The following is a 10,887-nucleotide window of genomic DNA, read 5'->3' as shown; positions in this document are numbered from 1 at the left end:
GCCAGAGCTCAGCAACAAATTATGTCGATTTCAGTTATATTATTGCAAGTGATGGACACTTTCAGAAAGAGTCAGCGAGTGTGATATTTCATTCAAGTAGGAAACAATGTTAACTCATGACAGGAAAATCGTTATTATAAGTCACCTTCTACGAATTCAAAGTATTTAATTAAAGCGGGAACAGCATTACTGAATGGAATCAATTATATATTTGGTGGAATTTCAGATGGTCGAAAAGTACTTATTACATTTCACTTAAATCTTTATTATGAAAGTGATTTAGATCGCTACGATCACAGATTGTGAGATAACAGATACTGGAAAGAAACTTGTTCAGTATTTCGAAACCTATCATGCATCGTTGATTACTGTTAATGAAATCGAAGAAGAAGTGGTCCTCTGTGGCTATGAAAAAGGGCACAAAGCTTGTCAAAGCTTTGACGGAAACATTCGAAATGCCAGATTTACAAGAACAGCATCCTATTGGATGCATGGGACTTATTAATAATCAAGCAGTAATGATTGCCGGCTTAAGTTCCGCATCAGTCGAAGTTTTTTCTGTTAGGTAATCAGTTATCAATAGTTTTTCATCATTTTTAGTGGCTGGTGTCATGAACAGCCTCAACCAGCGGGAGCAATTCGATACCATTCCTGCGTCACACTTTCCGACGGAATCCTTACTCTTGGTGGTTATGTTAGTAGTGACATAAAGGATGTGTATCTTTTACGAGATGAAAAATGGAGCGTCGTTGGACAACTTCAAAATGTAAGCAAAATCATTTTGAGAATTAAATAAGTTTGAGGTGTTTCGACAAGGTTCTGCAATCTTTCTGGAAGATCATTTTATTATTTTTGGTGGAGAAAAAGAGTGAGAGCAAAAATAAGATCGCTTAATTTTTTCAATTAGAAATTATCAATCTGTTGAGCGAGGAGAATGGAATGGAACAGAAGTCACATCCACAAGAAAACTCTTTGAACACGAGGGAGTATGCTTCACACCGATTATTTTTAAATCCGAACCAGATGAATGCGCATATCCTTGCACTGAAGATTTCTGCTTTCAACCCTAGTTTGCTCAGGATCCCAACCAGAAATCCTGAATACAATTTATTTTCAATAATATAATCTTCGTTGATTTCAAATCATAAAAAGGTCAATTATGCACTCAATCAAATCAAGTTTATTTCGTCTGTCAAGGGAGGCTTTAGTTTTATGAAGCGTAAAAAGACTTGTCGGAGAAGAGATCTTTGATCCAGTCAGTGCAAATTTCTCGCACCTGGTTCGTCCAAAATCCGCTGCACGGGTCAGCTCAGTAGGAGCTCCCTCTTTTATCGCTCGGAATTTCGAGACTGCTCATTTTTAGTTAAAAAGCTCCATAAAAAAAGAGGCATCTTCGTTATTTCACGAAAGATTTTGATCCCTCAGGCGTGTGCGAAAAGAGCTGCCTAATCTTAAAGCACTCCTTATTGCGCATTTATTTTGAAAATGCCACTCGAGCAATTCGCACGGAAACGACCTACTTCCTCGGCTTGAGCTGGATTTTGAAATTTTTAGGTCGCCGGAAGCGCCACTTCATACATTTTGAATCAAAAAGGCACTTTCCGCTTTGGATTTGTATTTTAATATTGGGCGATCCATTTAAGAATATTGAGCTCTCTCCTGTGTTTATCAAAAGAACTCATCGATCAGACATGGATAGATGGATTTTTTCAAAGAAAAGGGGCGACATATGCTCGATGAGTACTTTTTGAAGCAAAAAAATGTAAAAGCTTCAATTTTAAAAGAATTTTCTTTCAATTTTATCGAAACTTGAGTTTCGAACTGTTTTTTTAGCGAAATATAATTGAGAATATAAAGCTATTAAGAAATATGAAGAGAGAAATTTCAAAAATTATTATTTTAAGTCTCAATTTGGAGATTTTTCGAACAAAATTTTTCACAAAAGATTAAAAAGAAAACCTGTTTTGACTTTGACCCAAAACAATGTCATTTTTCACGAAGATAAGAAGCATTAAAAAAGAGAAAATCTTATATTTAGATCGCTTAAACTGAATTTTGAAAGCTCTATTAAATGAAGGCCTATTCGAACTTATTACTAAAGAGAAGCGTTCCTCATTAGTCCACCGAAAACAAACGTGAAGCCCTTTACTAACCCCCTGGTCCCCCATTCTGCCTATATCAAAGCGGCCATTTGGCGCAAAAAAGTAGCGCTCTTTACGCGCCGCGGGAGACCAAATCAACCCTCTTCCCAAGTCGGCGGTCTCACCTGATGGCGCTCTCATCTTTGCTTTTATATAATTTTTCGACTCCGAATTTCAAAAAATTTCATAAAATGAGAATCCTCCAAATCTTATCCTTTTCTATATTTTTGCTGAGTATTTTGGAATCAAAGAGGATCAGGAAGACGGAGAAGGCGAGATTGAAGCAGATTGTCCAGAGCTTTCATTTTATCGACATTGAGTATAATTACTCGAGAGCGCGGCTGAGGCAGCTCTACTGCAAGACTGGATTTCATTTGGAGATTTTGCCCGATGGAACGATCAGGGGAACAAGAGAGCCGGAGAGTAGATACAGTAAGTACGATTTGAATAGAAAACGAATTTGAATAAAACCCCATTTACGTTACTGAATCGTTATTACTAGGCATCATGGAATTCAAGGTAATGGCCTACCAAGTCGTCTCTATCCAATCCGTCTACACTGGCCTCTATCTCAGCATGACTGCATCAGGAGAAATCGTCGGAACAGTAAGTCCTTCCTCCCCCTCTTCCATTTCTAACAACTCAATTTCAGAAGGAACTAACGAAAAATGGCCTGTTCGCAGAAAGCCTTTCCCGGAATCTCTTCAACACCTACACTTCCATTTCAAACTACAAGTCGCGCACCTGTCGATTGGCGATAGCTCGCAGCGGGAGAGCGCGGAATGGATGCAAGACCCGCGCACGACAGAAGTCCTCACAATTCCTGCCGAGACCACTCGATCATCGACTGCGGAAATACCTCATTGCCCGTGGCTCTACTGCGTGAAATCTGCAATCATTTTATTTGATAACTAAACCTGATGTAAATATGAAAATATATGCAAGAAAATAAGACAAGGCGGGTTTTTGTGAAAGAAATTGATTTTATTCAGGACAATGAATGAGGCGAAGGCTTAAACTCATTTAGACAGGCAGTTGACAGGCTCCAACCATTCTTCTTCTTTCTCGATGCCGAAGAAATCGCCCGCTGCTAAAAACCTTCGCCCATTCTTGGCATTCCTTGACACTAGAAATTATTCAATTCATACTAAAATAGAATAAATTTTTTAGAATTTACCTCTTTTTTCTGCTTATCGGACCGGAAAAATCCAAAGACTGAGCAGTTCTGTTCTTGAGCTCTGATAACAACAATTTATCTAGAGACTTTTTTTAGAAAATTTTGAAAACATTTACGCTCTCTACAGAAATTTGCTTTTGGCTTTGCGTTAGATGTCAGAATGCTTTTTAAGATGGCCCATCTCAGATGGGGAATCAGAATTAATTTATTTTTATTTCAATTATAATGACTTTATAGCAAGCGAAAGGTGATATAAGTTGAAATTCTTACTCGGTCGCGATGGCAAATCACTCGAGAACTTCCATCAATAAATGCCAAGATCGCTCCCCTCATCATATAAAAAATTCTATTAACATTTCTTTATCGTTCGCGGAGCCATGTTTCTTTCGTAAGCCGACGTTAGTATTTGCAGAAATTGCATAAATGGTCTGAATTAATGCGGGTGGAATCAGATCGTAGGAAAGATGACCGGAGAGATGGTCGATTTAGAGGAGAATTTCTCGATTGGATCAAGTAGATATTCCAGAACGAATTCCTCGATTTCCTCGAAGTCAAGTGGATCGGGCGGGTCGGGCGATTCTGGAGATAGCTATGTCGCGGTATGAATGTTATTTTTTGATAGTGAATAATTCGATCAAAGGTGAAACATGGAACTTTCATAAGAGCATGTTGCAGCGGATTTTGGAAGTATTTCTGGTTTACTTTTGCCGTTGTATTAGCAATGGGCTCTGTTGTTGGGCTGGCATTCCTTCGTTAGTTTCGATTTTTTTTAAATCATGTGTTATCGATTAACCTTATTCAGTGGCATACACAACGACTGGAAATTCACCGGCGACAACTCCCGGTGAAATCACGGTTCGACAATAATTTTATTAATTCTTAAATTTTCTGACAAAGACTGGAGTCATTGATTCGACAATTTCTTTTACTGCCACCATCGAATGGTTAAATTCAACGACGACAACCATGACGACAACTGCCACTGATTCCGGAGATCTGACGACAACAATAATGCCCTCAAAATCGACAACAACTTCAACTATCAATCCAGAAACTTTTCCTTCTGAATTGATAACAGAGCCGAATTTTCAATCAACAATAAATGAATTACCAGTTGAAACAACGGTTCGGTATCTTCTTTTATGACTTATAAAAAAAAACTTTCAAAGACGATTGAACTTTACTCGTCGGAAACAACCACTCTACTGGTTGACTCCTCAACAACGAACCTTCTTTCTAAAACAACGACATTGATAATGGACACTGAGGAAGCAACTGCAGATAGCTCGACAACAGCTTCGATAGAAACAACGGTTTTGCTCGATGCCTTGTTGATTTTTATGATTTTTTTTAAATTTTTTTTAGGCAGATGAAGGCTTAACAGAAGCTTCAACTTTATTAACAGAAGTGATAACGAAATCGCTATCTACAGATACAACAGTGGTAGATATTGATCAAACAACCATCTCTGACGACTCAACATTATCTACAAACACTGGAGACTCAATGGAAACGAAGACAACTGATTCAACAACGACAACATCAACGACATCAACAACGTCAACTACAACTACAACGACAACAACAACGACAACAATCCTTGGGCAATGAAACAGCCAAGTTAATGACCTTTTTAAAAGGTCTTGATTCGGAATAAAAAATTACAAACTGAAAATTTTCTTTTCTTTTTATTATTTCAAGCTTTAAAATATATGGTGAGTCAAGAGTAAATATCGCCCAGGTATATCACAGAAAAACAAATAGAAAGCTTACAGAAGTGAGTCATTAATATGATATTCGTGAATTCAATTTCGATGAACCTGTCACTCCGATAATAAATGGGAAAAATTTTACCGTAAAACTCATTCTGAGATGGATACAGTGTCATACTTTAGGAATGACAAAGAACGAAAAACCACAAAGCCAATCTTGTTAGTCTCGTTCAACCGGAACTGCTTTCAATTTCTTACCTTTTGAATATATAGACAACAATGAGTACAGAAAGTCTCAATAACAAAAGCTCCTTAGAATACCCCTTTCGTTCCAAATTTCTCCTTACAAAATCATTTCTGAGAATTATGTTCAAGTAGCATAAAATTCTTGTTTGTCGTAAAAGTATTCCGCAGTCTGGTGTTTAAGGTAGATTGTAGCTGTGATAAATCTAAATCGGCTGAATAACGCGTGACCTAGAGCTTCATAAAAGTGGACGCACTCGACCATTTCGACCATTTTGCATGAAAGAAGAAACTCTGAGAGAGAATCTGAATCGCACTTAAATAATCGCCCGCGGTCATAAGAACGCCCTTGCTGGATAAAAGTTGTTAGTCACGTGGAACCATTTTTTGCACGATATAAGAGAGAAAAACGAAAGAAAATCGACGAATCAGAAAAATGCCCATTTATGCAACGTAAGTTATTTGAAAATAAAACAAAAAAAGGAGAGTGAGCGATCTTTATCTCTCTTCTAGAGCTCCGAATCGGACTGAGTTCATGCTCAATCTGCAGCAGCTGATGATCAAATACAACGGAACATTACCCGGTTCCGACATCCCAAACTCTGTAGTTGGTGATGGAGCCTTTTGGACCCTTGTCATCGGAATGCTTGCGATGGGATTGGCAACAGACCCGCATCAAATGTTCAAATATATCAAGAAGCCAGTAGGGCCCCTTGTCGGAATGCTCTGTCAATTTGTAATAATGCCATGTCTTGCGATGATTTTTCTTTCCGCAGCGAAGATTGGCACCTATGAAGCACTGGTCATCATGCTTTACGGTTGTGCTCCTGGCGGCGGAATCAGGTAGAAACTGCTCTAGAATTTACCTTTACTCCTTCAGTAATATCATCATCTACTACATGGGCGGCGACTTGGATCTTTCCATCACTATGACAATGCTCTCCTGTGTCCTCGCTCTTGGACTGACTCCAGCTTGGCTCCAAGTTGTCCCCGTCATGGTTGATTCCGAAGATGCCATCAAAATTCCCTTCGCAGAAATTGGAACTACTCTAGCCGCAGTTATTGTACCTGCGCTCATCGGCTCATTTATCAACTGGCTTGGAAAGGTTTGCCTTTTTTTAAAAAATTGACTGTTATCTTTTTTCTAGCGCTACAAGTTCTCAAAAGCAGTTAGAATTTCAAATATCCTCCTTGCAGCTGGAACTACTCTTACTCTCATCGCTATTCTCATCATTGGAATTTACAAATACTACTTGACCGCGATTATAACCGTCGTAAGTACTCAGCTTCTCGAGTTATCGAAACAACACCCTTATTATTCATCCAAAGCCCCTTTTCTCACTCTTCTCCTTGATTTCAACGCTTCTTTTAGTCCCAGCTAGTCTACGCAGCTCTCCTTCCATACGTTGGTTTCGCAGTTGCTGCCACCATGAGTTTCAGTGTTGTCTGGTTGATAAGAAAATGTGGAAAAAATTTCAAAATCGAAGCTCTCCAGCATCTCACGATTGGTGTTGAAACCGCCGTACAAAATGGACGGATGGTCAATGCGATCACTTTGGTTCTCTATTCCGGTATTATCTGATCAATATGAGCAGGGATTCAAGGCTTTTAAGACCCGTCCAAGATGTATGAAAACGCTCAAACTTTCTTCTTCCCGATAATCGCCGTTGCGTTTCAAATTGTCTTCGGGATTGTCCTCGTCGCTATTTTGAGGATACCTGCGGTTCGAAAAAGAATCGCGAAGATAGAAGATGAGGAGTTCGGGCTTCAAAACATCGGATATACTGACAAATAACACCCTTGAAATAATATAACTACTTACATTCCAAAATCAGAGTTATGATTACTTATCAGAGGGCGTCAAGCCTGGTTAGCTCAGTCGGTAGAGCGTTGGACTCTTAATCCAACGGTCGCGGGTTCGAGCCCCGCATTAGGCTTACTTTTTACCGTGTACCTAGTAGGTACTACCTACTGTTACCCTTCTTAAAGGATTCGAGAAAAGACAGACGATTGGCATTGATACTTTATTCGGCAATTTGAATCGACAAGAAAAGAGATCAGTTTTTGTAAATACAAAGAGTGCACGCATTCCTCTGTCGAAAGATCTCCAGTCTCTCTCGTTGAACTAAACGACACTGTGCCGCATAGCTGCACAATTTGAGTCCCGAGTCAGTCAAGTCGTCAGAGAGTTTCCAACCAGATACAAGCCTCGCATAGGCTCCGGGACCGATGACTTTGGATACCCAAGTTTCTGAAAATTAGGTTCTTATTAAAATAACAAGTGTTTTAGTCCGACCGCCTTTGAAGTTACGATCGAGGATATGATAGTCTTGGATATGAGTGATGTTCATCTTCTGCAAATCGCACAGGATTTCTTGACTTTGGTAAAGAACTGCTCGTCCTAACTCGTCAGTTGTGTTTTTGCAAAGATACTGCTTCTGGAAATCTAGGAAAACAATAGGCCAACATCATCGTTAAACACTCTTACTGTCAATCAAAGATTGTTGATTTGGCCAGAGGCATGCAGACAACCCCGCTTCCGAATTTTTCTCGATTAAAATCAGCGTTTGGTACTCTTGAACAAATTTCTTCATAAGATTATCAAGAGACGCTTTGCTGAAAAATAATCGATTCGAAAAATAATCAAGTGACTGGTTCACCTTATTTCGTTGGAAGCTTGGATCGTCTCATCAAAATAATTGCATTCCGATTCAATCCAAAACTGTCTTGTTGGAAGAAGGTTTGATTTCGCAAGTTCGAACCAGGGCAAAACTGCTCCTCTTTCTTCGCAGAACTGTTTTGCTTCAAAGGGATGTATTTCATTTTCTCTATTCAACGACGTCGATAAAAGTGTCCCTGTTCCTTCATCATATGTTACCATGGACCAATCATCAACTTTTATGCCTTTGAAGACCTGGCCCTTCAAATTCATGACTGTAATGTTTGATATATCTTTCTCCGTTATTGTTTTTGGCTTGTGTTGTTTAGATGGTTTAACATTTATTTGTCCGAAAAATTGCCTATCGAACTCGTCAATACTTCCAGCAGGAAGCTGCATCATCAATTCAGGAGAGACTTCAAATTCATTTTATTTGTGCCAAATTCATTTTTTACTTACGAGCAGAACGGGTTTTGGAAATCAAATTCAGACCAGGTTTGGTCATCATCAATCTAAAATTCTTTTCTGAGTGGTGGTTTTTCGAGATAAACTTACATTGTCAAAGCAAAGCTAAAGATAATCAAGACCCATTTTTTCCGAAAAAAGAGCTCTCTCAAAAACGTCTCCTCCATTTCTAAAACACCAGATCTCGAAGGATCGAAGCATCGTAATTACTGATAGTTTATCAGTAGAAAGCGTTACGGCTGATGATTCTTTTCAAAGACGCAGCTTTTCGATAGCCAGATCATGTGGTCCACATGGTTTGATAAAACTTAGATTTAGAATAGATCAAAAGGAAAATTTGGAACTCAGGGCTTTTTGCTTACTTCAATCAATCAGAATCAAAATTTGAAGTTCAGAATTTATTCTGTTGCGTCATAAATTTGAACATTTTTTCTCCGAAAGCAAATATGTTTTTAATAACCCTCAGAAGCCCTACAACCCGAAGAGTCTAAAACCTAGGCCTGGTAAAATCCCTGGTGATTAATTACGATATCTGCGAGTTGAGGGTCCTCCACTTTGTAAACATGCGAATCAGACCCTTTTGAAAAAATTTCAAGACCTAAGAGTGGAGTGGCGATTTCTGCTTAGACCAGAAAAATTACCGACGAATCTGATAGCGTTACAATCTGACCCAGAGTCAGCACTCTTTGTTGTTGAAGTTTGTTGTTTTGGTAACGTTGAGAAGGTGATAGGTTTATCAGCCAGGCAAATCCCCCGCAGAGGGTAACGCGCAGAGATACCAACCGTAAGGAACATTCTAACAAGAAGCGGCTTCTCCAATCTTGTTTTAAAAATGTAAGAGCAGCAGATTATGAATGATAAAAAGCGTTTTATCAATTATAAGTACATTCTACCCAAAAATTTCTGAGAAAAATTCAAAAACAAAAGCGTTATTTTCGAAAAAAAACACCTGAAAAAATTCTCAATTATTTTTCGTCACGGTGACGACTTCAATTCGTCACCAACAAAACAAGTCGAAAATTTCGCTTTAAAATTTGAACTCTCGAAATCATAAATTACCACTCAAAAAAGCATCATTTTCGAAAAAAACTTTCTTTCCCACACTTTTAGCTCTTGATTCATCCCTTTGAAATCTCAAATTTGCCACTTTAACTGGTCGAAAGTTCTTAAAAAAGGAAGTGCTTGTTTTTTCCATTTTGTTTTTATTTCTGATTTTTAAAACAAGAAACAGAAACGCTAAACACTAGAAACGGTGAAATGTGATTAGAACGACGAGAGCGTCTAAAATCGTTGGCGATTTTCTCATTCGATCGGGGAAGTCGCCCAAGCTGCTGCGAGTCCCGTTGATAAGTCGTCTTCTCTTGGCCGAAAGAGATGTTCGATTGCATGAACTTCTGGCGCAAGCTCTTTGACTAAACAAACAGTCGTAAATATTCACTTCTAAATTCATGATTTTAATTTACCGCGGGGCCTCTAGGCGTAGAAACGCTGGAAGGTCCAGTGCCAGATTTAGCTGTGGCTCCAGAGGTTGTTTCGAAGTTCATCTTCTTGCTAGAACCCATTTGCAAATAGCTCTAGAATGGCTTGTCGATTGTTGGTTGAGAAATAGACCTTACCTTTCGAGGGTCAACATTTGTAGGATTTCCCTCTCGCTTGGCAGTTCTCGAGCCGGAAAGTGTCTCCATTTGATTCTCGCTGATTTGTTGAGAATCGCAAGCGTTTTCTTGCTTTTAAATGGCGATTCTAGCGCCAGAAAGGGTCTTCAATAATTGAAAGAGCGTATTTATGGAGATGATGAATAATTGAAAGAGGAGGGGAAATCGTCTTTTCCGAGTACGTAGACGTCAAAAATAAATGATAAAACAGGCGGACAGACTTATCTTATTTAAACGATAAGAATAAGGGATCGAAGGGTCTTAGTCAATGCTCGTGGGAGATAAACGCATTAGTTTGGATTATGAATAACTGCACATTTATGCCTGATTGAAAAATTACCGTTTTTATCCATTTATGTCTGTAGTTTTCTTTAGTTTTCGTTTTAATGGGATAGTTTTCTGTAGAATGAGGAGATTGTACCCTTCAAGGATACTTTTTTTGGGAAATGCAAGTACTGATGAATTTTTTAAATAAAAGTTGAAACTGCAATAAGACCTAAAAAAGCAATTTTTCAAAATTAGACAAGAAAAGTCTCATGTTAGAAAATCGTCTTCTTCGAAAATTTCCTTACTCGAGGCTTTTAAAAACCACTGCGAGGGGCTTTGACAAATTTTATCATGAAAAATCATTACTAGCGCCACCGTTATAGCGCGCGCCACGTGCGATTCCTTTCCGCAAAAGATTTTATAAGCCGCAGTTTTTCAAACAGTGCAGAAAAAGTAAAGGATTGGCGATTTCTGAGCAAGAAATTTTTCAATCATGAAAACAGCCCTTTTTTCTAACGCTCTTTTTTGTGGACTCGTTGTGGGGGAACTTACTGTTAGAGAGCTGAGA

General features: G+C 38.7%; 4 protein-coding genes and 1 non-coding gene across 6 annotated transcripts; 4 read left to right on the top strand and 1 right to left on the bottom strand.

The window, feature by feature from the left end:
• Nucleotides 1-2,332: 2,332 nt before the first annotated feature.
• On the top strand, nucleotides 2,333-3,058 carry LOC145697563 (fibroblast growth factor 9-like). Its single transcript, XM_081774785.1, has 3 exons — nucleotides 2,333-2,573; nucleotides 2,644-2,747; nucleotides 2,794-3,058. Exons 1-3 carry the CDS (start codon nucleotides 2,333-2,335, stop codon nucleotides 3,025-3,027), a joined length of 579 nt encoding a protein of 192 aa, XP_081630911.1. The 3' UTR covers nucleotides 3,028-3,058.
• Nucleotides 3,059-3,753: 695 nt separating this feature from the next.
• On the top strand, nucleotides 3,754-4,974 carry LOC145699566 (uncharacterized). The gene is made up of 6 exons (XM_081776838.1): nucleotides 3,754-3,917; nucleotides 3,959-4,070; nucleotides 4,121-4,173; nucleotides 4,216-4,443; nucleotides 4,488-4,631; nucleotides 4,684-4,974. The coding sequence occupies exons 1-6, from the start codon at nucleotides 3,783-3,785 to the stop codon at nucleotides 4,927-4,929; spliced, it is 918 nt and encodes a 305-aa protein (XP_081632964.1). The 5' UTR covers nucleotides 3,754-3,782; the 3' UTR covers nucleotides 4,930-4,974.
• Nucleotides 4,975-5,394: 420 nt separating this feature from the next.
• On the top strand, nucleotides 5,395-7,098 carry LOC145699560 (ileal sodium/bile acid cotransporter-like). Of its 2 annotated transcripts, XM_081776830.1 has the most exons (7): nucleotides 5,395-5,457; nucleotides 5,509-5,726; nucleotides 5,787-6,116; nucleotides 6,154-6,379; nucleotides 6,422-6,547; nucleotides 6,646-6,844; nucleotides 6,887-7,098. In XM_081776830.1, exons 2-7 carry the CDS (start codon nucleotides 5,710-5,712, stop codon nucleotides 7,066-7,068), a joined length of 1,080 nt encoding a protein of 359 aa, XP_081632956.1. In that variant the 5' UTR covers nucleotides 5,395-5,457; nucleotides 5,509-5,709; the 3' UTR covers nucleotides 7,069-7,098. The 2 variants fall into 2 exon arrangements, with proteins under 2 accessions (XP_081632956.1, XP_081632957.1); XM_081776831.1 differs by lacking the exon at nucleotides 5,395-5,457 and having other exon boundaries at nucleotides 5,465-5,726.
• A 39-nt stretch (nucleotides 7,099-7,137) lies between these two features.
• TRNAK-CUU (transfer RNA lysine (anticodon CUU)) lies at nucleotides 7,138-7,210 on the top strand. The gene has a single exon. It is a non-coding gene; the product is annotated as a tRNA-Lys (tRNA).
• Nucleotides 7,211-9,599: 2,389 nt separating this feature from the next.
• Nucleotides 9,600-10,154, bottom strand: LOC145697562 (uncharacterized). Its single transcript, XM_081774784.1, has 3 exons — nucleotides 10,014-10,154; nucleotides 9,861-9,971; nucleotides 9,600-9,809 (listed from the first exon to the last, which is right to left on the bottom strand). The coding sequence occupies exons 1-3, from the start codon at nucleotides 10,080-10,082 to the stop codon at nucleotides 9,600-9,602; spliced, it is 390 nt and encodes a 129-aa protein (XP_081630910.1). The 5' UTR covers nucleotides 10,083-10,154.
• Between the last annotated feature and the right edge of the window lie 733 nt (nucleotides 10,155-10,887).

Source organism: Oikopleura dioica, chromosome 2, assembly GCF_907165135.1.
Source record: "Oikopleura dioica chromosome 2, OKI2018_I68_1.0, whole genome shotgun sequence".
Classification (NCBI taxonomy): Eukaryota; Metazoa; Chordata; class Appendicularia; order Copelata; family Oikopleuridae; genus Oikopleura; species Oikopleura dioica.
This window is presented reverse-complemented; position numbering and strand designations above follow the sequence as displayed.

What these genes read in the sequence shown, in the direction of transcription:
- LOC145697563 (XM_081774785.1), top strand. Translation starts at nt 2,333, where the DNA reads ATGAGAATCCTCCAAATCTTATCCTTTTCTATATTTTTGCTGAGTATT. An exon ending in AGAGCCGGAGAGTAGATACA is followed by an intron (nt 2,574 to 2,643) that starts GTAAGTACGATT and finishes CGTTATTACTAG; the next exon opens with GCATCATGGAATTCAAGGTA. An exon ending in CAGGAGAAATCGTCGGAACA is followed by an intron (nt 2,748 to 2,793) that starts GTAAGTCCTTCC and finishes ACTCAATTTCAG; the next exon opens with AAGGAACTAACGAAAAATGG.
- LOC145699566 (XM_081776838.1), top strand. Translation starts at nt 3,783, where the DNA reads ATGACCGGAGAGATGGTCGATTTAGAGGAGAATTTCTCGATTGGATCA. An exon ending in CAACTCCCGGTGAAATCACG is followed by an intron (nt 4,174 to 4,215) that starts GTTCGACAATAA and finishes TTTCTGACAAAG; the next exon opens with ACTGGAGTCATTGATTCGAC. An exon ending in CAGCTTCGATAGAAACAACG is followed by an intron (nt 4,632 to 4,683) that starts GTTTTGCTCGAT and finishes AATTTTTTTTAG; the next exon opens with GCAGATGAAGGCTTAACAGA.
- LOC145699560 (XM_081776830.1), top strand. An exon ending in GCTCCTGGCGGCGGAATCAG is followed by an intron (nt 6,117 to 6,153) that starts GTAGAAACTGCT and finishes TTACTCCTTCAG; the next exon opens with TAATATCATCATCTACTACA. An exon ending in TTATCAACTGGCTTGGAAAG is followed by an intron (nt 6,380 to 6,421) that starts GTTTGCCTTTTT and finishes TCTTTTTTCTAG; the next exon opens with CGCTACAAGTTCTCAAAAGC.
- LOC145697562 (XM_081774784.1), bottom strand. Translation starts at nt 10,082, where the DNA reads ATGGAGACACTTTCCGGCTCGAGAACTGCCAAGCGAGAGGGAAATCCT. An exon ending in CAAATGTTGACCCTCGAAAG is followed by an intron (nt 9,972 to 10,013) that starts GTAAGGTCTATT and finishes AAGCCATTCTAG; the next exon opens with AGCTATTTGCAAATGGGTTC. An exon ending in CTACGCCTAGAGGCCCCGCG is followed by an intron (nt 9,810 to 9,860) that starts GTAAATTAAAAT and finishes CTGTTTGTTTAG; the next exon opens with TCAAAGAGCTTGCGCCAGAA.